Raw genomic sequence first — 21465 nt, forward strand, 5'->3', positions numbered from 1 at the left:
CAAATGTAACACAGCCAGGAACCACACTGTAATACGTTACTCCGTCATACAACTTCAAACACCACCACACCCCCTTCCACAGCTCCATACACTACCCTGATACACACTTGTGTCTTCAAACAACCCCATATACACACACCCCTGCTGTACCTACAGCTGGATGTGGAGGGTAGTGGAGGTTACTGTACCTACAGCTGGATGAGGAGGGTAGTGGAGGGTTACTGTACCTACAGCTGGATGAGGAGGGTAGTGAAGGGTTACTGTACCTGCCACTCTGCAGCTGGATGTGGAGGGTAGTGAAGGGTTACTGTACCTACAGCTGGATGAGGAGGGTAGTGGAGGGTTACTGTATCTGCCACTCTGCAGCTGGATGAGGAGGGTAGTGAAGGGTTACTGTACCTACAGCTGGATGTGGAGGGTAGTGAAGGGTTACTGTACCTACAGCTGGATGAGGAGGGTAGTGAAGGGTTACTGTACCTACAGCTGGATGAGGAGGGTAGTGGAGGGTTACTGTACCTATAGCTGGATGAGGAGGGTAGTGAAGGGTTACTGTACCTACAGCTGGATGAGGAGGGTAGTGGAGGGTTACTGTACCTGCCACTCTGCAGCTGGATGAGGAGGGTAGTGAAGGGTTACTGTACCTACAGCTGGATGAGGAGGGTAGTGGAGGGTTACTGTACCTGCCACTCTGCAGCTGGATGAGGAGGGTAGTGAAGGGTTACTGTACCTACAGCTGGATGTGGAGGGTAGTGGAGGGTTACTGTACCTGCCACTCTGCAGCTGGATGAGGAGGGTAGTGAAGGGTTACTGTACCTACAGCTGGATGAGGAGGGTAGTGAAGGGTTACTGTACCTACAGCTGGATGAGGAGGGTAGTGGAGGGTTACTGTACCTGCCACTCTGCAGCTGGATGAGGAGGGTAGTGAAGGGTTACTGTACCTACAGCTGGATGAGGAGGGTAGTGAAGGGTTACTGTACCTACAGCTGGATGAGGAGGGTAGTGAAGGGTTACTGTACCTGCCACTCTGCAGCTGGATGAGGAGGGTAGTGGAGGGTTACTGTACCTGCCACTCTGCAGCTGGATGAGGAGGGTAGTGGAGGGTTACTGTACCTACAGCTGGATGAGGAGGGTAGTGGAGGGTTACTGTACATACAGCTGGATGAGGAGGGTAGTGGAGGGTTACTGTACCTGCCACTCTGCAGCTGGATGTGGAGGGTAGTGGAGGGTTACTGTACCTACAGCTGGATGAGGAGGGTAGTGAAGGGTTACTGTACCTACAGCTGGATGAGGAGGGTAGTGAAGGGTTACTGTACCTACAGCTGGATGAGGAGGGTAGTGGAGGGTTACTGTACCTACAGCTGGATGAGGAGGGTAGTGAAGGGTTACTGTACCTACAGCTGGATGTGGAGGGTAGTGAAGGGTTACTGTACCTACAGCTGGATGAGGAGGGTAGTGGAGGGTTACTGTACCTACAGCTGGATGAGGAGGGTTGTGAAGGGTTACTGTACCTACAGCTGGATGAGGAGGGTAGTGGAGGGTTACTGTACCTACAGCTGGATGAGGAGGGTAGTGGAGGGTTACTGTACCTACAGCTGGATGAGGAGGGTAGTGAAGGGTTACTGTACCTACAGCTGGATGAGGAGGGTAGTGAAGGGTTACTGTACCTACAGCTGGATGTGGAGGGTAGTGGAGGGTTACTGTACCTACAGCTGGATGAGGAGGGTAGTGGAGGGTTACTGTACCTACAGCTGGATGTGGAGGGTAGTGGAGGGTTACTGTACCTACAGCTGGATGAGGAGGGTAGTGAAGGGTTACTGTACCTACAGCTGGATGTGGAGGGTAGTGGAGGGTTACTGTACCTGCCACTCTGCAGCTGGATGTGGAGGGTAGTGAAGGGCTCCATACGGATCATGTAGTGCATGACTCCTGCAGCGTTAGAGTAGTGTGTTCCATAGTGGAACTTATCTATGGTGCCCGTTGAGTCCTCAAAGCTCTCATACCTGATCAGACAAGACACAATGATTCAAATGGTACCCTGCATTAACAGGAACAATAATGAATTCAACATGAAACACAGGCAGTAACACAGTGTATTTGTGGAGCACGTAGGCTGTGTATAATACTGGTCATTATAAAACAGACTGAATTCAGATCACACAACACATATATTAGGATGAGCTTGGTGTTTAAACAGAACTGGAGATGATCTGGTCTGCGTCCCAAAGCATCATCTTCCCTACATAGTGGATCTACTTTTGACCAGAGCCACCTATTCCCTGGTTATAAATAGTGACCTAGTGCACATAGGAAACAGGGTGACATTTGGGACAAAGCCCTGGAGTTCTCTGTGCGAGGTCACTGCAGTACTCACTTCTCCCTGACGTTCTGTGCGTGGCGGGGGTTGACTACTCCCATGGGTTTGGACAGGTCTCTGAACACGGCTGGGTTCTCCAGGTCCAGATCTGGAGAGGTGTAGTCACTCAGCACCCATGGGAACTGGACCCAACCCAACCCAGGGACACCCTTAGATTAGACTGGACTACAGCATGAATGCTGTTCGCTCATTTGTTCCTGCATTCATGATTCATTTGTTTGTTGATTCTTCTGTTCATTCATTCATTCATTCATAGATTCAATGATTCATTCATTTGTTGATTATTCTGTTAATTGATTATTCTGTTTATTCATTTCATTCATCCCTCCCTCCCTGGTTTACGGGACAGGGACTTACCACAGGGTACTGAGACAGGTCGTTGTAGGTACGTCCAGAGATGGTGTTCAGTTGCATCAGATATTCAAAGTTGGAAATCTCTCTGCATACCCATCTCTATTGACAAAACACAAACAGTTAGCTTCCTCTCTGCATACCCATCTCTAATGACAAACACAAACAGTTAGCTTCCTCTCTGCATACCCATCTCTAATGACAAACACAAACAGTTAGCTTCCTCTCTGCATACCCATCTCTAATGACAAACACAAACAGTTAGCTTCCTCTCTGCATACCCATCTCTAATGACAAACACAAACAGTTAGCTTCCTCTCTGCATACCCATCTCTAATGACAAACACAAACAGTTAGCTTCCTCTCTGCATACCCATCTCTAATGACAAAACACAAACAGTTAGCTTCCTCTCTGCATACCCATCTCTAATGACAAACACAAACAGTTAGCTTCCTCTCTGCATACCCATCTCTAATGACAAACACAAACAGTTAGCTTCCTCTCTGCATACCCATCTCTAATGACAAACACAAACAGTTAGCTTCCTCTCTGCATACCCATCTCTAATGACAAACACAAACAGTTAGCTTCCTCTCTGCATACCCATCTCTAATGACAAACACAAACAGTTAGCTTCCTCTCTGCATACCCATCTCTATTGACAAACACAAACAGTTAGCTTCCTCTCTGCATACCCATCTCTAATGACAAACACAAACAGTTAGCTTCCTCTCTGCATACCCATCTCTAATGACAAACACAAACAGTTAGCTTCCTCTCTGCATACCCATCTCTAATGACAAACACAAACAGTTAGCTTCCTCTCTGCATACCCATCTCTAATGACAAACACAAACAGTTAGCTTCCTCTCTGCATACCCATCTCTAATGACAAACACAAACAGTTAGCTTCCTCTCTGCATACCCATCTCTAATGACAAACACAAACAGTTAGCTTCCTCTTAGTTTAGTTGACATGTTTGACATCATCATCTGAGACTCAATCATTAAGATGTTACTGAGGCAGTAGGCTGAGGCAGTAGGCTGAGGCAGTAGGCTGAGGCAGTAGGCTGAGGCAGTAGGCTGAGGCAGTAGGCTGAGGTAGTAGGCTGAGGCAGTAGGCTGAGGCAGTAGGCTGAGGCAGTAGGCTGAGGCAGTAGGTCCTTACTGAATCAATAGTTATCTGTGTAACACACAGGTTGCATCCCAAACTGCACCCTACTCCCTACATAGTGCACTGCTTTTGACCAGAGCCCTATGGGCCCTACATAGGGAATAGAGTCCCATTTGCGATGCAGACAGTTATGAGCTGTACCTGTGTGAGTCCAGAAGCCTTGAGGAGCTCCTGAGGAGAGCGGGAGCCGAAATAGAAGAGGTTGGGGGGCCGCAGCCCCAGGATCCTAGAGTACACCATGTTCCTCACCTGGGGAGGGAGGTCGGGGTCAGGTTATACATGTCTCATACACTGGTCCTTTTCATATCACTTCGCATTATCATTAGTGTCAAATAATGATACAATTCCACATCTTTTACAGGTATTGGGATCAACACTGTGGTACAAAGACAGTGGTGGCTGGTGCCACGTTAAATCGGAGGACGTGGCTCGGCTGGAAACGGCATGGTATCAGCCACAACAAAGGCATGGTTTCCTTGTGTTTGATATTCCAGCCATTACTGGGAGCATCTTCCCCTCATTAGCCTTCACTGTACTAAGCCCTCAGGCCCTTGAATCTAGCAGTTAGACTAGAGACACACCTTCTTCTTGAAGTTGATGAAGTAGTGTGACTGGTCGATGAAGAACAGCTCCACAGCAGAGCGACGCAGGTTGTAGCGTCTCAGGTGCACCTCTCTCAGCTGAGACAGGGGCCGCTTGAAATCAAAACCAATTCCTGGATAGATAGAAGTTTGTCAACAACAACTCTTTCAGATTCAATTGTATCATGATGTCAGCAGTGACTGTTCTTTACTGTGACTGGGGAATGATGCATACACAAAGACAGATCCTCTGGTCAGATGAAGCCTGGGTCTGGACTAAGAAGCCTGCTGAATGGAGAATCTCCATTGATATAGCTTTACGGTCTCAAGACTAGATTTAATCTGTGTCTGGGAAACTGCCCCATAGTGTTCATTGCCAGACGTCTTTATGTCCTCACCCTCTTCCGTCTCCTCCTTCTCGCTGCTGGCGTCGTAGAAGTACAGGTGATGTGTGGTGACCTCCAGTCGTCCCGGAATCACCGCCACGATGGTGATGAGTTCACAGTCCTCTGACAGAACCAGCTTCTCCTTCTGACTGTCGTCCTCCCCCTCCACCCTGAGGAACCGTTAGAGAAAAGACATGTATCAGATGAATATTTCACCACTAGCATTTCTGATTCAACTAACCAAGGGCTTGCTGATTATTTTACTAGTTGGTGCTGAGGTTGATATGTGGAGTGGGTAGGGGGGTGGAGATCAAGTCACTCACTTATTGTCCAGAAAGACAATGTCCTCTTCTCCTAACTGGTCATCCTCCATGTCACTCACTTTGGCCTCCTTGGCAACAGCCAATGGGAGGGGTTCTGAACTGCGAGGACTATCAGCTCCTGATGTGGAGAGATGCAGACAGACAATACATTCTACTGAACCTGAGCACACTCTCACAGACCTATATTACATGAGCACACTCTCACAGACCTATATTACCTGAGCACACTCTCACAGACCTATATTACCTGAGCACACTCTCACAGACCTATATTACCTGAGCACACTCTCACAGACCTATATTACCTGAGCACACTCTCACAGACCTATATTACCTGAGCACACTCTCACAGACCTATATTACCTGAGCACACTCTCACAGACCTATATTACCTGAGCACACTCTCACAGACCTATATTACCTGAGCACACTCTCACAGACTTATATTACCTGAGCACACTCTCACAGACCTATATTACCTGAGCACACTCTCACAGACCTATATTACCTGAGCACACTCTCACAGACTTATATTACCTGAGCACACTCTCACAGACCTATATTACCTGAGCACACTCTCACAGACCTATATTACCTGAACACACTCTCACAGACCTATATTACCTGAGCAGAGATTCAGGATGATACCTCTTTTTTTTCTGATGTTGTGAAGCTTAATGCCAAATGAATTCCCCAATCTTAGGAAAATAAAGGTCTTCTAATCTAATGTTACCTGAACACAGATTTTTAAAACACATTTTCAAAACACAGCAGTGCCCGGTGCTAACCTGCACACGAAAACAGATCACCTACCAATTTAGATTGGTAACTTGCTTCTGCTCAACAAAAGCAATTCACTGAAATCTGTTAGACATGGCTACGACGTCATAACTGGGCAAAGAACATAAAGTCCTAACATGCGATGTATAGTTGTCATCTCATAAGGCGTACCCATGTTGTCTCTGAAGGCGCTGGCTTCCTGGTGAGTGTCGTACTGGTAGTTAGGCACTAGTTTCAGACGCATCTTAGAATACGTCTCCGCGCTGGACAACTTCCATTTCACCTCTAGTGGGACTCTGAGGTACAAATCACAGTAGATTCCAGTCAGGCACAAAGCACCACAACAAAGCTTACAATATATGATGACATTAGTAGTCGAGTCCATCTGGTGCAGGGCAAAGCTCCCATTATATGTTGATCTAGGGTCAGTTTTGCACTTTAACCCCTAATGGTTAAAGGAGTTGTTCACTATTTTACAACATGATGTTAGATGGTTCCTCACCTTGAAAGTAGCCTATGAGCCAGGAGAAACAGTCATTACAAACCTAAGCTAACTTTAGCAACCGCTAGCTAAAAATCAATGGAAGTGATGGGGGGTGAGCATGTTTATCTTTTACATGGCCAAATCCTCTTAAAGTAACTCAAACCAAGTAACATCAAACCAAATATGGAGTTGATGTCAGGTGACTTGGACAGTATTTGTTTCTAAACATGCCCCCATCACATCCATTGATTTGTAGCTAGCGGTGGCTAAAGTTAGCTGACGTTTGAAAAGGGTTGATTAAAGATAACTGCACCATAGATTCCAGTTTCTCCTGGCCCATAGACTACTTTCAGGGTGAGGAACCAGCTAATGTCATGTTGTAAAAATAATGAACTACTCCTTTAATGTTAGGACATGGGGAAGGTAACCAGAGCCTAGATATATACACCTTACTATGGAATAGGGTGCCATTAGCCCTATGGGCCTCGGTCAAAAGTAGATCACTATACAGGGAATAGGGTGCCATTAGCCCTATGGGCCTTGGTCAAAAGTAGATCACTATATAGGGAATAGGGTGCCATTTGGGACGGAATCATAGATATAGATAGGATAGAGTCAGACCTGTGTGCCCAGGCCCCTCTCTCGCTGGTGAGCAGCCTGCGGAGGGACTCCCAGTGGCGCCACACTACTCCCTGCTGGCCGGAGCTCTGTTTCTGACCACTGTGGTAACGGCTGTTTTCACTGCGGACCCGCCTCAGGTACGGGTCCACTATCACCTCCTGTAAGAGCACGCACAGACCCCATGAGCACACACGAACACGCGCACACACAGAAATACCTGACGATTAGTGACCCATCAGTAATACGAGCACAAACCAAGTTCTACTGGGCTGACAATACTCCAGATCACCACAATATAATGAAGACAGTATAACTAGCTGAACAAAAACAACTTTCAAGACACATAATATTGACTTGATATTATTAATGTCATAATGGAGGTTATGTCATAATGGAGGTTATGTCATAATGGAGTACAGTGGGCTGTACTATGACCTCATAAGAGTACCAGGCCTGCCAGTAGCATAGTTTACCTGGAACTTGTCTTTGCTGTAGGTCCTCTCTTTGTCCCGCCGTATGGCAGTGCTCATCAGGTCGTCAAAGCACGAGTTCCAGAAGTTAGACATGAGGTCATGACTCTTCCCAAACTGATCCAGTTCATACTGCTCCATGGTGGGCTGCACCTACACATTACATACAGTAATGTTGTATACTACCTATACATTATATACAGTAATGTTACACACTACCTACACATTATATACAGTAATGTTATATACTACCTATGCATTACATACACACATTATATACAGTAATGTTATATACTACCTACACATTATATACACACATTATATACAGTAATGTTACATACTACCTACACATTATATACAGTAATGTTATATACTACCTACACATTACATACACACATTATATACAGTAATGTTATATACTACCTACACATTACATACAGTAATGTTATATACTACCTACACATTATATACAGTAATGGTATATACTACCTACACATTACATATACACATTATATACAGTAATGTTATATACTACCTATACATTACATACACACATTATATACAGTAATGTTATATACTACCTATACATTACATACACACATTATATACAGTAATGTTATATACTACCTACACATTACATACAGTAATGTTATATACTACCTACACATTATATACAGTAATGTTATATACTACCTACACATTACATACACACATTATATACAGTAATGTTATATACTACCTATACATTATATACAGTAATGTTATATACTACCTATACATGATATACTGTAATGTTATATACTACCTATACATTATATACTGTAATGTTATATACTACCTACACATTATATACTGTAATGTTATATACTACCTATACTGTAATGTTATATACTACCTATACATTACATACACACATTATATACAGTAATGTTATATACTACCTATACATTACATACACACATTATATACAGTAATGTTATATACTACCTACACATTATATACAGTAATGTTATATACTACCTACACATTACATACACACATTATATACAGTAATGTTATATACTACCTATTCATTACATATACACATTATATACAGTAATGTTATATACTACCTACACATTATATACACACATTATATACAGTAATGTTATATACTACCTACACATTACATATACACATTATATACAGTAATGTTATATACTACCTACACATTATATACACACATTATATACAGTAATGTTATATACTACCTACACATTACATACACACATTATATACAGTAATGTTATATACTACCTATTCATTATATACAGTAATGTTATATACTACCTACACATTACATACACACATTATATACAGTAATGTTATATACTACCTATACATTATATACAGTAATGTTATATACTACCTATACATGATATACTGTAATGTTATATACTACCTATACATTATATACTGTAATGTTATATACTACCTACACATTATATACTGTAATGTTATATACTACCTATACAGTAATGTTACATACTACCTATTTCTTATATACTGTAATGTTATATACTACCTATTCATTATATACAGTAATGTTATATACTACCTATTAATTATATACTGTAATGTTATATACTACCTATACAGTAATGTTACATACTACCTATTCCTTATATACTGTAATGTTATATACTACCTATTCATTATATACAGTAATGTTATATACTACCTATTAATTATATACTGTAATGTTATATACTACCTATTAATTATATACAGTAATGTTATATACTACCTATTAATTATATACTGTAATGTTATATACTACCTATTAATTATATACTGTAATGTTATATACTACCTATTAATTGTATACTGTAATGTTATATACTACCTATTAATTATATACTGTAATGTTATATACTACCTATTAATTATATACTGTAATGTTATATACTACCTATTAATTATATACTGTAATGTTATATACTACCTATTAATTATATACAGTAATGTTATATACTACCTATTAATTATATACTGTAATGTTATATACTACCTATTAATTATATACTGTAATGTTATATACTACCTATTAATTATATACAGTAATGTAATATACTACCTATACAGTAATGTTATATACTACCTATTCATTATATACTGTAATGTTATATACTACATTTCACATTGGTAAAGGCCCTAAAGGTAATGGACCTAAGCTGATAAATGGGCACACACGCACAGACACACAGACAAACTGTTGCTCAGAGACTGGGAAAGAGGGATACCTAGTCAGTTGTACAACTGAATGCATTCAACTGAAATGTGTCTTCTGCATTTAACCCAACCCCTCTGACTCAGACTGGGAGCAAAGGTCAAAACTGGGCTCTACTGCCAGATCTATGACATTTTCTATTTACAAGATATCTAAACAAAACAGATTTGTGATTATTCACCGTCACACACATTTATAATAAATCCTCAGCTGAACCAAGTGGGTAGACGTCTGTTTGGCTTCATATCCTCAAACCTCTTGGTCTGCTAGGTGACTTCTCTTCCATTAAATTCACACGGTAAATACAAGGAAAGCGTTCCGATTCTGTTCTCATTTCTAACCTGGAAGAGAAGCCACTCTCCTGGACAAAATCCTGGCCTTCCATCCACGTACCTCCAGTGTGTAGATTAAGAGGTAAATAATGAGAGGAGGACACTGAACAGACAGATTATCTGTCCCTGGTTTAGTTTTCACTCTGAGGCAGAAAGGAGGATGTGACATCAGCCTGTCTAGAAATACTAGCCTGAGAGAAGAGACAAAACGTCAACACCGCGTTTAGTAGAAGAACCTACGGACTCAGTTTAGTTTCTGAACTAAAGAAGAGAAGAGACAAAACGTCAACACCGCGTTTAGTAGTAGAACCTACGGACTCAGTTTAGTTTCTGAACTAAAGAAGAGAAGTGTACAAGCTAATGTTTTTTAGCCTGTCCAGGAACTACTGAGGAAAATGAGCTGTCCAACATACTTGATTGTATGTTTGTTTATTCCATGTGTTCCTGTGTTGTTGTTTGTGTCGCACTGCTTTGCTTTATCTTGGCCAGGTTGCAGTTGGAAATGAGAACTTTTTCTCAACTGGTCTACCCGGTTAATTAAATAAAAAACATTTTTATTTTTAAATGTTTTAATACGACACTGTCTGAGACGTTGACTATAATCCATTGTCCATGGCCTGTGTGGTCCAGCCGTTACGACACACAGGTATACCAGAGTCGGCGTGGGTTGGAATCCGTCCCACTGCCATTTCACTCACCCATCCCTGTCTTTCAAACAGTTTACTATCGCTTCAATACAAAAAGCAAAAAAAAATTAAAGAAAGTAGTGGGACTGACCCAGTCCTTAAAAAAATACCTTTATTATTAATTGTCCGTGTGAAATAAATCACGTCCCAAATGGCTTCCATGGGGCAGAAGGCTGTGTGATGTTGTGATTCTGGATGGTCAGATAGCGAGCAACAAGCTGTCATATGGGGAATCGTAGGTGGCTAGTTTCAGCTAGTTTCAGCTGGTTTCAACTCGTTTCAGCTGGTTTCAACTCGTTTCAGCTCGTTTCAGCTCGTTTCAACTCATTTCAGCTCGTTTCAGCTCGTTTCAGCTAGTTTTATGTTGTTCTTGATACCGTGTTCTGTTTTGACGTGTTTGACTGATGTCATGTCTATGCTAATATGGCTCAAGTTCCTTAGCTAGCTAACCTACAACTGCAACAATGGATTTTAGAAACAAACATAACTCCTTGTGCTCATATATTCAGTTTCAATAAACACTGAGATGAAATATAGTTTACATGTTGTTAACAATCTAAGCCAACCCTGTCTGTTTGGCTGCGCACCCGTTGGTTTTGTTGCTAAACAACCAACCCGTCTGTAAGGCCCTGGTCAAATGTAGTGCACTATATAGGGAATAGTGTGCCATTAGGGATACAACCTATATAAAGAAGAAGATAGATGAAGGTTGAGCAGTACTGACGTGGCGTTGGTAGAAGTCCAGCCACTCTACTGTGTGGCTGTAGCTCTGGAGGTCCTGGGCGAAGGTGGGGCTGCCGTTGGTGACTGGCAGGCTGGGCAGCAGGCCGTGCAGGGTCACGGGGTCAGCGTGTTGGTCCAGGAGGGTACGCACGATGGGCACGAGCTGAGAAAAGGTCTCCGTGTGTCCTCCGTTGGGGCCCGCCTAAAAATAAAAAAACACCTTACTGTCGTACTTGTCTTTCTTACACTAGCAGTCGTACTTGTCTTTCTTACACTAGCAGTCGTACTTGTCTTTCTTACACTAGCAGTCGTACTTGTCTTTCTTACACTAGCAGTCGTACTTGTCTTTATTTACTAGTGTAAAGCCAGTGATAAGACTGGAAACACCAGAATAACAGATGTCAATATGTTCTCACAGTAAAAGGTCTCTCACGAGCACCGACTTAGCAAATGGCTGCTTTATTGAGGAATGTTTTAATTGCAATGACGATGTATGTGGTCGTCTTGCCTACTTTAGTTGAATGCATTAACTAAGTCTCTCTGGATAAGGGCGTCTGCTAAAATGACAAATGTCCAACGTAAATGTACCTCCATTACCCCGCCGGGCCACAGGGGGGCACCTAGTCGCCCCAGCAGGAAGCACACCTCGTCCCAGCCCAGAGATAGAACTGTCTGCAGGAGGCTGTGGAGTTTAACGCAGGCCATTACAGACACCTGGGGAGAGAGGGAAGGGAGAGAGACAGAGACACAGAGACAGAGAGACACAGAGACAGAGAGACACAGAGAGAGAAACAGAGAGAGACACAGAGACATAGAGACACAGAGAGAGAAACAGAGAGAGACACAGAGACAGAGAGACAGAGAGAGAAACAGAGAGAGACACAGAGAGAGAGAAATGATTTGGTCAAAAAGCAAATTAGGCTCCACGTCAAAAGTATTCTCACAGGTCTTAAAATCAACAGAAGTCCTAGTAAATGTTTCATCAGTACACAAACCTAATATTATTATTCCAGCTGATGTATTTTTTAAGTGGGGTACTAATACTAACAAAACACACAACAACAATACAAGTGGATGGAAAAAGCTTTGCTCCATTCAAAAATAAATAAACAAATCCCTACGCTTAAAGGAACATTTTGGACCATTTATTTATGACCACTTGATACTACTCCTACAGGAGTGCAAAATAGCACCCCATTCCCTACATAGTGCACTACCTCTGACCAGAAAGTTATGCACTATGTAGGGAACAGGGTACCATTTGGGATGCACCCCAACAGTAGTTATAACTCAGAGAAGAGCTGCCCCGTCCTACACAACACTCCTCGGGAGGAATGCTAGCTATGTTCTCTGTGCACTGATAGATAACCATAGAAGGACTGGTGTTCTAAACACACCTTCCCCTCAAAAGGTCTAACCTTTATTTGATAGTAAATGTGTACTGACAGACAGAGTATTGGGATTGGTCCCACGGCATTTGGAGTTTAAACTTTCAAACCCACGCGTTGACTTATGCCCTCAATGGATGTAGATTGGAGAAAGAAGTTGTTTCCCCAAATAGCACCCTATTCCACCCCTATCTCAGCCTATGGGCTCTGGTCAAAAGTAGTACACTATATAGTGAATAGGGAGCCATTCGGCATGCAAGCCAGAGTTTGAGCCAGTCTAGTTTGGCTAGAGGGAGGTGGGCGTAGCGTAACATAGGTGACTGACCTGTGAGTCCTGTTGCTGGATGTAGCCGGTGATGATGCGCAGGCCGATCTGAGCCATCTCTCTGAGCTCCAGAGCCCCGGGGGTACCAGGGGTGCTGTGCCACGCCTGTAGTCTGTCCAGGAGGTTCACCACCCCCTCAAAGATCTACGACGACAACACACCTGTTAACAGTCTACAACACATTCTCATTCAATTCAATTCCCACGAGGGCCAATTATGTAGATACGAGAAAACAACATAACAGTGACTCAATTCTCAAGACCGGGTTACCACACAGTTAAATGATATAGCTAGAACTACTGTTCAAAACATCCTTCAAAACAGTAGCCAAGCTAAAGCCAACACAGAAGACGAGACGCATCCACTGACATTAAACACACACACATTCACGATTACAGGAAGTAGCTGTGCCGTTAATACATGTAACTACATGTAATCTAAAATGTAATCTACCTACTCCCAGAATGTGTATTATTTACCATGAGAGGACCATAAACAATAACTAGTAATGCTGCATACTCCAAGAAAGGTTCAATCTCACCTTTCTGGGAAAAAACAATAGTTATAGATTGCTGAGATGAAGTCACTTTTGAGGACACAAGCTCAAATACACAGTACAAATATTATACAAATATTGAAAATATGAAATATTTGATGACGTATTTCCTATTCAATAAAACTGTATGAATAAGGCTTGAAATGACTTATACGCTTTCTAAATATAGTATAATCAGATTATAAAACCACTAACTATAAGACTTCACCTTTCTTACAACTGTAAAATAAATTTTTGTATTTTTGGTGTCAGAGAAAAGGTGCATATTTTCTAAAGGTCTCTCTTGATCAAAACATCGGCCCCCACCGCTGTGAGCCACACACACCTCTAGCCTGGCTTCCTGAACACGTTAGCAACTCGCCTTTCGTCTCATATTATTATCGTCCATCTAGGAGAAACAGAAAGTGTTTTTTTTTTGTTTCAAATCTAGGAATGATATGAGATTAATGGCTGTAAATGGATCTCTGAATGTGCTACAGTGAATAAACCACTATCTTGTTGAGCTACGATGTAAGGATTGCAGGCATGTGCTTTGTCAGTGTCTGTGACATAGGGTTCAGCCAGGAGATGACGGACAGTCGGAAGAGCCAATTAAAACGGTAGGACGGACATCCCAGCTTCAAGTGGTTTCAGATTTCACATCCTACGTCACATAGGCGCAAAAAAATATACTACTGTGTCTGTGGGAACTAGGGCTGGCGCTCAATGCAAGCCATTTCCATCTACAGGGTCCACAGATGGATCTCTAAATGAAACTATGGGTCGGGACTGGAACCAGAACCACGCAGGTCCCCTAAACAGGGGACTTTACATCTAACAGGTGAGTAATATTTTCCTGCAATCAAGGTTAGACATCCGCAACATATGGTTTATATAGTGGACGGTTTGTACCGACAAAACTCTCATCTCAGTGGCACGTACTCGACACACATCCATAGTCTCTCTCTCTCGGCTGTTTGGTACAAAGGTCAACCCTATGCAAAAGGATTCCATCAGATCACGGATTTTACATTCACAAATAATTGAGCATGGCTGATATTGTCTGCATCCCAAATGGCACCCTACTCCCTATATAGTGCACTACTGTTGACCAGAGCCCTATGGACCCTGGTCAAAAGTAGTGCACTACATAGAAATATATGGTGCCATTTGGGATGCAGACAACATGTGGACCATGGTGCAGTACTGTACCTTCTCGCTCCACAGGGCCTGGTTGTCTGTTCCCTCTGAGAAGAGGAAGTCCTGGAGCAGCCTGAGGAGACGCAGTAGACTGGGGAAGTATGGTAGAGAGACACCCTGAGAGTCCCTCAGGTCTGACAGAGAAGACTCCAGCATCATCTCTAACAGACTGAGAGATAGAAACACAGCAGAAAGGAGGGAGGGAGAATAGCCAGTCAACATTTAACTAGCCAGTTAACATTTAGGGCTACATTTTGCTCAACCAAAACAGGACAGAACTGAAAAAAAGTTTATTTCTGTGGTTGATGTGAGTACGACCATTAAACAGGTTAACATTCACAAGGCCGCAGAGCCAGACTGATTACCAGGATACATACTCAGAGCAAGCACCAACCAACTGGAAAGTGTCTTCACTGACATGTTCAACCTCTCCCTGACCCAGTAATACCTACATGTTTCCAGTAGACCACCATAGTCCCTGTGCCCAAGAACGCCAAGGTAACCTGCCTAAATGACTATCGCCCCGTAGCACTCACATTTTTAGCCATGAAATGTTTTGAAAGGCTGGTCATGGTTCAGATCCACAGATGACGCAATCTCTATTGCACTCCACACTGCCCTCTCCCACCTGGACAAGAAGAATGCTGGTCATTGACTACACCTTAGTGCCCTCCAAGCTCATCACTAAGCTAAGGACCCTGGTAGTAAACACCTCCCTCTACAACTGGATCCTGGACTTCCTGACGGGCCGCCCCCCAGGTGGTAAGAGTAGGTAACAACACATCCGCCACACTGACACCCTACTGTACTCCCTGTTCACCCACGACTGCGTGGCCACGCATAACTCATACACCATCATTACCTTTTCTGACGACACGACGGTGGTAGGCCTGATCACCTATGACAATGATGAGACAGCCTATAGGGAGGTCAGTGACCTGGCAGTGTGGTATCAGGACAACAAAATCTCCCTCAACATCTGCAAGACAAATGAGCTGATCGCTGACTACAGGAAACAGAGAGCCTAAGCACGCCCCCATCTACCTCGATGTGGCTGTAGTGGAGCGGGTCGAGAGTTTCAAGGTTCCTCGGTGTCCACATCACTAAGGAATTAACATGATCCACACAGTCATGAAGAAGGCACGACAACGCCTCTTCCCCCTCAGAAGGCACGACAACGCCTCTTCCCCCTCAGGAGGCACGACAACGCCTCTTCCCCCTCAGGAGGCACGACAACGCCTCTTCCCCCTCAGGAGGCACGACAACGCCTCTTCCCCCTCAGGAGGCACGACAACGCCTCTTCCCCCTCAGGAGGCACGACAACGCCTCTTCCCCCTCAGGAGGCACGACAACGCCTCTTCCCCCTCAGAAGGCACGACAACGCCTCTTCCCCCTCAGGAGGCACGACAACGCCTCTTCCCCCTCAGGAGGCACGACAACGCCTCTTCCCCCTCAGGAGGCACGACAACGCCTCTTCCCCCTCAGGAGGCACGACAACGCCTCTTCCCCCTCAGGAGGCACGACAACGCCTCTTCCCCCTCAGGAGGCACGACAACGCCTCTTCCCCCTCAGGAGGCACGACAACGCCTCTTCCCCCTCAGGAGGCACGACAACGCCTCTTCCCCCTCAGGAGGCACGACAACGCCTCTTCCCCCTCAGGAGGCACGACAACGCCTCTTCCCCCTCAGGAGGCACGACAACGCCTCTTCCCCCTCAGGAGGCACGACAACGCCTCTTCCCCCTCAGGAGGCACGACAACGCCTCTTCCCCCTCAGGAGGCACGACAACGCCTCTTCCCCCTCAGGAGGCACGACAACGCCTCTTCCCCCTCAGGAGGCACGACAACGCCTCTTCCCCCTCAGGGGGCACGACAACGCCTCTTCCCCCTCAGGGGGCACGACAACGCCTCTTCCCCCTCAGGGGGCACGACAACGCCTCTTCCCCCTCAGGAGGCACGACAACGCCTCTTCCCCCTCAGGAGGCACGACAACGCCTCTTCCCCCTCAGAAGGCACGACAACGCCTCTTCCCCCTCAGAAGGCACGACAACGCCTCTTCCCCCTCAGGAGGCACGACAACGCCTCTTCCCCCTGAGGAGGCACGACAACGCCTCTTCCCCCTCAGGAGGCACGACAACGCCTCTTCCCCCTCAGGAGGCACGACAACGCCTCTTCCCCCTCAGGAGGCACGACAACGCCTCTTCCCCCTCAGGAGGCACGACAACGCCTCTTCCCCCTCAGGAGGCACGACAACGCCTCTTCCCCCTCAGGAGGCACGACAACGCCTCTTCCCCCTCAGGAGGCACGACAACGCCTCTTCCCCCTCAGAAGGCACGACAACGCCTCTTCCCCCTCAGAAGGCACGACAACGCCTCTTCCCCCTCAGAAGGCACGACAACGCCTCTTCCCCCTGAGGAGGCACGACAACACCTCTTCCCCCTGAGGAGGCACGACAACACCTCTTCCCCCTCAGGAGGCACGACAACGCCTCTTCCCCCTCAGGAGGCACGACAACGCCTCTTCCCCCTCAGGAGGCACGACAACGCCTCTTCCCCCTCAGGAGGCACGACAACGCCTCTTCCCCCTCAGGAGGCACGACAACGCCTCTTCCCCCTCAGGAGGCACGACAACGCCTCTTCCCCCTCAGGAGGCACGACAACGCCTCTTCCCCCTCAGAAGGCACGACAACGCCTCTTCCCCATCAGGAGGCACGACAACGCCTCTTCCCCATCAGGAGGCACGACAACACCTCTTCCCCCTCAGGAGGCATGACAACGCCTCTTCTCCCTAAGGAGGCGGTAAAGATGTGTCATGGGTCCTCAGATCCTCAAAGTTCTACAGCTGCACCATTGAGAGCATCTTGACAGGCTGCATTCCACCGCAAGGCGCTACAGGGGGAAGTGCGTACGGCCCAGTACATCACTGGTACCCTGTGTATGTAGCCTAGTTATCAATGATCTCTTACTCCTGCACATGGACTCAGTACTGGTACCCTGTGTATGTACTTAGTTATCAATGATCTCTCACTCCTGCACATGGACTCAGTACTGGCCTCGGTACTAGCCTAGTTATCAATGATCTCTTACTCCTGCACATGGACTCAGTACTGGTACCCTGTGTATGTGCTTAGTTATCAATTATCTCTTACTCCTGCACATGGACTCAGTACGGGTACCCTGTGTATGTAGCCTAGTTAATCAATTATCTCTTACTCCTGCACATGGACTCAGTACTGGTACCCTGTGTATGTAGCCTAGTTATCAATTATCTCTTACTCCTGCACATGGACTCAGTACTGGTACCCTGTGTATGTAGCCTAGTTATCAATGATCTCTTACTCCTGCACATGGACTCAGTACTGGTACCCTGTGTATGTAGCCTAGTTATCAAAGATATCTTACTCCTGCACATGGACTCAGTACTGGCCTCGGTACTAGCCTAGTTATCAATTATCTCTTACTCCTGCACATGTTCTCAGTACTGGCCTCTGTACTAGCCTAGTTATCAATTATCTCTCATCCCTACACATGGACTCAGTACTGGCCTCGGTACTAGTCTAGTTATCAATTATCTCTCACCCTGCACATGGACTCAGTACTGGTACCCTGTGTTTGTACCTAGTTATCGTTCCTCATTGTTATTCCGTTTCTCTCTGCATGGTTGTGAAGGGCCCGTCAGTAAGCACTTCACTGTTAGTCCACACCTGTTGTTTACCAAGCATTTGATCAAATAAAACTTGGTTTGAAGTCACCGAAATGAATCTGTTTACTGACATGAGACAGAGGGAGTTGCATATCAAGGACAGTGGGAGTGACTGACTGACTAACCTGGGTCCCAAACAACACGTTTGACCAGGGCCCATAGGGTGCCATTTGGGATGCAGACACTGACTGACTGGCTGGCTGGCTGACTAACTAAATAGCTGACTGGCTGACTAACTAAATATCTGACTGACTGGCTGGCTGGCTGACTAACTAAATAGCTGACTGAATAACTAACTAAATATCTGACTGACTGACTGGCTGGCTGGCTGGCTGGCTGGCTGGCTGGCTGGCTGGCTGGCTAACTAAATAGCTGACTGACTGACTGGCTAACTAAATAGCTGACTGGATAACTAACTAAATAGCTGACTGACTGACTGGCTGGCTGGCTGGCTGGCTAACTAAATAGCTGACTGACTGGCTGGCTAGCTAACTAAATAGCTGACTGACTGGCTGGCTAGCTAACTAAATAGCTGACTGACTGGCTAACTAAATAGCTGACTGACTGGCTGCCTAGCTAACTAAATAGCTGACTGACTGGCTAACTTAATAGCTGACTGACTGGCTGGCTAGCTAACTAAATAGCTGACTGACTGGCTAACTAAATAGCTGACTGACTGGCTGCCTAGCTAACTAAATAGCTGACTGACTGGCTAACTTAATAGCTGACTGACTGGCTGGCTAGCTAACTAAATAGCTGACTGACTGGCTAACTAAATAGCTGACTGACTGACTGGCTAACTAAATAGCTGACTGGATAACTAACTAAATAGCTGACTGACTGACTGGCTGGCTGGCTGGCTGGCTGGCTAACTAAATAGCTGACTGGATAACTAACTAAATAGCTGACTGGCTGGCTGGCTGGCTGGCTGGCTGGCTGGCTGGCTAACTAAATAGCTGACTGGATAACTAACTAAATAGCTGACTGGATAACTAACTAAATAGCTGACTGACTGACTGGCTGGCTGGCTAACTAAATAGCTGACTGACTGACTAACTAAATAGCTGGCTGGCTGGCTAACTAAATAGCTGACTGACTGACTGGCTGGCTAACTAAATAGCTGACTAGATAACTAACTAAATAGCTGACTGACTGATTGGCTGGCTGGCTGGCTGGCTAACTAAATAGCTGACTGACTGACTGGCTGGCTGGCTGGCTGGCTAACTAAATAGCTGACTGGATAACTAACGAAATAGCCGACTGACTGACTGACTGGCTGGCTGGCTGGCTGGCTGGCTAACTAAATAGCTGACTGACTGGCTGGCTAACTAAATAGCTGACTGGATAACTAACTAAATAGCTGACTGACTGACTGACTGGCTGGCTAACTAAATAGCTGACTGGATAACTAACAAAATTGCTGACTGACTGGCTGGCTGGCTGGCTAACTAAATAGCTGACTGGATAACTAACTAAATAGCTGACTGGCTGGCTAACTAAATAGCTGACTGGCTGGCTAACTAAATAGCTGGCTGGCTAACTAAATAGCTGACTGGCTGGCTGTAGACCGACTGACCTGCATTTGATATGGTCAGGCGGGCGGACCAGTTGGCAGGAGGAGCCCAGCTTGGTGAGGACAGAGAAGACCTGTCCCCTCTCCCTCCACACGGCGTCCTCCCCCCCCTCCGACCCGCTGCCGCACCACAGCACAGAGAACACGATGTTAGTCAGCAGGTTACACAGCTCCTCCTCTGGCATCTGCTGAAAGGGACCACACACACACACACACACACACACACACACACACACACACACACACACACACACACACACACACACACACACACACACACACACACACACACACACACACACACACACACACACACACACACACACACCATAATCACAGTTAGACACACAGATACAGTACATCGTGTCGGAGACGGACTAAAACCGCGGCGGCATCTGCACAGCCGTATTCTAGGATATTGGACCGTTGGCTGAATAGTTTCCTCATTCTCAGCACGACTCATCACATTCAGTTGAATAGGAGTCATGTACACTGAGCCACGCTGGTTGAATAGGAGTCATGTACACTGAGCCACGTTGGTTGAATAGGAGTCATGTACACTGAGCCACGTTGGTTGAATAGGAGTCATGTACACTGAGCCACGCTGGTTGAATAGGAGTCATGTACACTGAGCCACGTTGGTTGAATAGGAGTCATGTACACTGAGCCACGTTGGTTGAATAGGAGTCATGTACACTGAGCCATGTTGGTTGAATAGGAGTCATGTACACTGAGCCACGCTGGTTGAATAGGAGTCATGTACACTGAGCCACGCTGGTTGAATAGGAGTCATGTACACTGAGCCACGCTGGTTGAATAGGAGTCATGTACACTGAGCCACGCTGGTTGAATAGGAGTCATGTACACTGAGCCACGCTGGTTGAATAGGAGTCATGTACACTGAGCCATGCTGGTTGAATAGGAGTCATGTACACTGAGCCACGCTGGTTGAATAGGAGTCATGTACACTGAGCCACGCTGGTTGAATAGGAGTCATGTACACTGAGCCACGCTGGTTGAATAGGAGTCATTAACACTGAGCCACGCTGGTTGAATAGGAGTCATGTACACTGAGCCACGCTGGTTGAATAGGAGTCATGTACACTGAGCCACGCTGGTTGAATAGGAGTCATGTACACTGAGCCACGTTGGTTGAATAGGAGTCATGTACACTGAGCCACGCTGGTTG

The 21465-nt window shown here is 45.4% G+C and overlaps 1 protein-coding gene across 1 annotated transcript in view; it reads right to left on the bottom strand.

Annotated features, from left to right (window-relative positions):
• Nucleotides 1–21465, bottom strand: part of LOC139404966 (neurobeachin-like protein 2) — a 130642-nt gene that overhangs the window by 21893 nt on the left and 87284 nt on the right. The window contains exons 32-46 of the mRNA XM_071147519.1: nucleotides 20280–20461; nucleotides 15016–15172; nucleotides 13269–13412; nucleotides 12144–12269; nucleotides 11557–11757; nucleotides 7549–7698; nucleotides 7076–7233; nucleotides 6142–6266; nucleotides 5191–5308; nucleotides 4880–5037; nucleotides 4482–4615; nucleotides 4042–4149; nucleotides 2732–2827; nucleotides 2372–2496; nucleotides 1860–2000 (exon numbers count right to left, since the gene is read on the bottom strand). Coding sequence (XP_071003620.1) covers nucleotides 1860–2000; nucleotides 2372–2496; nucleotides 2732–2827; nucleotides 4042–4149; nucleotides 4482–4615; nucleotides 4880–5037; nucleotides 5191–5308; nucleotides 6142–6266; nucleotides 7076–7233; nucleotides 7549–7698; nucleotides 11557–11757; nucleotides 12144–12269; nucleotides 13269–13412; nucleotides 15016–15172; nucleotides 20280–20461 — 2123 coding nt within the window. The remainder of the gene's footprint in view (nucleotides 1–1859; nucleotides 2001–2371; nucleotides 2497–2731; nucleotides 2828–4041; nucleotides 4150–4481; nucleotides 4616–4879; nucleotides 5038–5190; nucleotides 5309–6141; nucleotides 6267–7075; nucleotides 7234–7548; nucleotides 7699–11556; nucleotides 11758–12143; nucleotides 12270–13268; nucleotides 13413–15015; nucleotides 15173–20279; nucleotides 20462–21465) is intronic.

The sequence above is a fragment of the Oncorhynchus clarkii genome, unplaced genomic scaffold, assembly GCF_045791955.1.
Source record: "Oncorhynchus clarkii lewisi isolate Uvic-CL-2024 unplaced genomic scaffold, UVic_Ocla_1.0 unplaced_contig_10381_pilon_pilon, whole genome shotgun sequence".
Classification (NCBI taxonomy): domain Eukaryota; kingdom Metazoa; phylum Chordata; class Actinopteri; order Salmoniformes; family Salmonidae; genus Oncorhynchus; species Oncorhynchus clarkii.